The sequence below is a fragment of the Octopus bimaculoides genome, chromosome 7 (genome assembly GCF_001194135.2).
Source record: "Octopus bimaculoides isolate UCB-OBI-ISO-001 chromosome 7, ASM119413v2, whole genome shotgun sequence".
Classification (NCBI taxonomy): Eukaryota; Metazoa; Mollusca; class Cephalopoda; order Octopoda; family Octopodidae; genus Octopus; species Octopus bimaculoides.
In genome coordinates, this window is record NC_068987.1 from 56,224,585 (window position 1) to 56,228,408 (window position 3,824).

The following is a 3,824-nucleotide window of genomic DNA, read 5'->3' on the forward strand; positions in this document are numbered from 1 at the left end:
ACTAAGCATTTCGCCTGGCGTGCTAACGTTTCTGCCAGCTCGCCGCCTAAATAATAATAATAATAATTATTATTATTATTATTATTATTATTATTATTATTATTATTATTATTATTATTATTGTTGTTGTTGTTGTTGTTGTTGTTATTATTACTCTACCGATTTGGGGATAGGAACTACCGTCCTTTCTGTTACTTGCCCAATATACAATTCCACTCGAACATTTCTCTTTTCAGGAATATATCTACTTTTAATTAAGATTTACAATAACTAATTATTTTATTTCAGTCATTTTATTTTATGCATCTTTTCCTTTTATTATTTTTCATCTTTCAGAGCGAAGAATTTCGATCCTGGAAGACACGATGCGTTAATCTGTTTGAAAGTGGAACGGTTAGAATACGATCCGCACTACGCATATAAATTGTCACGTCTCAACAGTAAGATAGTTTATTTACTTATCATTATGCTTTTAGTGTTATTGTTGTTGTTCATTTTGTAATCTTTATTCCTCGATGAATAGGTTTTACTCGCGGAAATATTTAAGCGAAGAGTTTGTAAGCAAACGAAATACTTCTTAGTTATACATTGTATTCATCATCGTCTAGACCAATGAACTACACAGCTTCTTTGTAAGTATTTTAACCGCCGAAAAGAAAATGTTGTTAATAGCAACCAACACCTACGTGGAAAGAGAATCACAGAAATGAACTAGGAATGCACGTAGTAATGTTATCTAGTAAGAAATTTTTATTCACACAATGCAGTATTCTTACATAAGGTTATACTAAATTTTAAAGAAACAACTGGAACTGTGGTATTGATGGCGTTCCGAATGGGCCTTAAGTACATAAGTAAAATGAAATGGCTCCAGGTGTAAATAGAAACCCGGTAGCTTATTTGATTCACCAGAAACTTATTTTAAAACTTTTTACTTTGGAAGTCAGATGAGAATTCGAGAAAACATTGACACAAAATCTTCGTTAAAATGCTTACACGTTTCGTTAAGAGATGGACATACGAGGAAATAATTAAATTTATAAGTTGCTTCAAAATGATTAAAATTAGAGCTAAATTCTGGAATGTTGTACAGCTTTCGACGTCAGTAAATGTAGACAATTTCATCCTCCACTGACAAATACTGAATCGTTTGAGAAAGCTCAAAAGCTTCAGAATTTTGAGCAACCTCAATGGGTACTTTACCCTTTACTTCATTATTCTATGCTAACGACAATAGTGATATATATATAAGTAACTGAACTTGATGGTGAATTAAAAATTAGTCGTCGACTTAAGTCTCTTGATCTACGGGATTCACCATTTACAAAGACTGGTTTCTTTTTTGACTCAACAATCTTAACATTTTAGAGAAGGGAAATAGGAAATGTAACGTTTAAACCATTCGTACTGAATTAATTCTGTATGAGAAAATTCTCTTTGATGACAGCTTACCACTTCCTTAATTTACAGCACTTGATACTTTCTATTACAAATATTGACTGATAAAAATTACCAGCAAACTTACTGACGATCTTTAATATATTTAATACACTAACCATCTTTAAATACTGGCAATCGTTCATATACAACTTACTGGTCATCTTTAATATATAATTTTATGAGAATAAACTATACTTTTGTCATATAGAGGGGATATAGCAGAATGTTGGATGAAGATTGAAGTTCAATATCAGCTAAGGTCGAATAGGAAATATTCATCACTTTGAAATTATAATCCTCTCTGATCACGCAATTTGGTCTATCGATTGTAACATTGAACGACTTACAGATAATGATTTCTAACTTGAACCGACGCCCACAAACACAAATTTTTACAGGTACTTAGATTATCGACCTCTGAAGGACAAAAGGTAAATCCAACTCGCCCCTCTCAGTGGTTACCCAGTAGTGAATCGGCAGTTCCAAAGCCTTTGGCGAATTGTAAAGGAGACCTTTTCTAAGAAACGGTAGTTAATTTAACTTATTTTTTACTTATACTCCTTTATCGATGGAAAGATGTCAGCTGTTTAGTGTGATTTGAAAGTAAAGATGTTTAATATGAAACTGGAAATTGTCTATATTTCAATCACAGTTTGCACCATTATAGCTAACACGAAAGACTTAGGTAGTAAGCTTCTTTTCGGCAAGCTGATCCTTCAGCTTGGTTTCGATTCCTAGCTATAATTATTCCTCTTTGTTTAAGCAGTTGATACTTTTGAGAAATGCTCGAACATAATAGTACCTGCTTCCCGACATTTTTTTTTTTCCTTTTTATCGAGAAGTTAATATTTAGATATCCATAGAGATTGTTTATGCATTCATTTCAGTTATTTCTCTATTCTCTTTTTTTCATTTTCCCAGGTGGTAACGTTCTCCACAACCAGCTCAGATTGATAAACGTGAATGAACCGCTGCAGCTTCATATACACTGTGACTGGATTGAAAGTCCCGGCATTGCAGAATATCTCTATCCACTCTAGTGGCAATCCACATTGTGGTAATATCAGTAGTAGTAACAGTAATAGTAGTGTTTGTAATAGTTCATCTGTTGCTTTTTTTTAACTCAAAACTTCTGCAGCGGGGAATGAAACTCCCTTTTTCATTTTTTAAAAATTTGTTCTTGGAGTAAATTATCTGCCAAAGCAGAAATGTTTTACCACAGTAAACCTATACTGAGTTGTTACGGCTTGTATCAAACCACGTCTAATTTTATTTCACTTTACTATGTCTCACATCTACCGCGGATTTCCCTCTTTCTCTCTATAAATGTCTATTTATCTATTTCTCCTTCTCTCTCTCTTTCTTCTCTCTTTTCTTATTCCCTCTTATCCCAGTGATAGGAATGGATTTAAAGAATTATACATATACCCTCGGACTACTGACTCATGGGTTGTGAGATCAACTCCTATTTTGATGCGTTTTTTTGTGTCCATGGCCAAGACACTAAATTCTACTTTCCTCAGTTTACCTAGCTGTAGAACACCTGCCGAGTCTTCTGCAGAAAATTGCAATAGACAAGAGTGAGTCCAAACTAAAGGGCAGACATATCTCCTCTGCTGACCGCTACTGAACCCTCGAACAACCGCCCCTTTGAACCAATAAAAATTTGGCAAAATACATACAAAATCTGTATCCAAAATATATGTTCTCGTAGACGATCACAAGGAGATCCATCAGTGATCACAGAAGAGACCCAATGCATGTAATTGGTTTAAATTTCTCACAAAAGATGCATAATAAACATTTTTACTGATACAAGAAAACAAAAATCTAGAAATTGAGAAGTAAATAAACGTTGTTCACCCGGTTAATCTTCATATCCATCACTGCTAAAAACTAACTTTGAATGGCATGTATATTTTAATGTCACACCGGCCATTTTGTTTCACAGAACTTTCTTTCTGATTGAATCTTTCTTTACATAAGATTAAACCTGTCTTTATTCTGTATTGATATTAAGTCTATAAAATATTCTCAACTCTGTTTTATTCATATTTAACGGTGTTTGTGTCTTTAATTTTCTCAATTTTTTCTCGATCATTTGCTACTAAGTCAGTTAAGAATGGTTGATTCGAAAAGTATATAAACTAACAATTATATAACACATATATGTGTGTGTGCGTGTGTGTGTGTGTGTGTGTGTGTGTGTGTGTGTGTGTGTGTACTCACACATATATGTTTGTACATATATATGCATATGTGTTTATATGTCTAATTATGTATGTATGTAGTGTGAGTGTGTCCGATGTGATATGTGTATGTATTTCTCTTCGATACTCTACAAAAAAAAAAAAAAGTTTTCAAGTAGTACTGCTTGACCTGAT

At 33.2% G+C, this 3,824-nt stretch overlaps 1 protein-coding gene across 1 annotated transcript in view; it reads left to right on the plus strand.

Annotated features, from left to right (window-relative positions):
* LOC106875689 (uncharacterized) overlaps positions 1-3,494 on the plus strand; it is a 127,800-nt gene extending 124,306 nt beyond the window's left edge. The window contains exons 8-9 of the mRNA XM_052969701.1: positions 337-440; positions 2,362-3,494. Coding sequence (XP_052825661.1) covers positions 337-440; positions 2,362-2,480 — 223 coding nt within the window. The 3' untranslated portion in view covers positions 2,481-3,494. The remainder of the gene's footprint in view (positions 1-336; positions 441-2,361) is intronic.
* Positions 3,495-3,824: the final 330 nt, after the last annotated feature.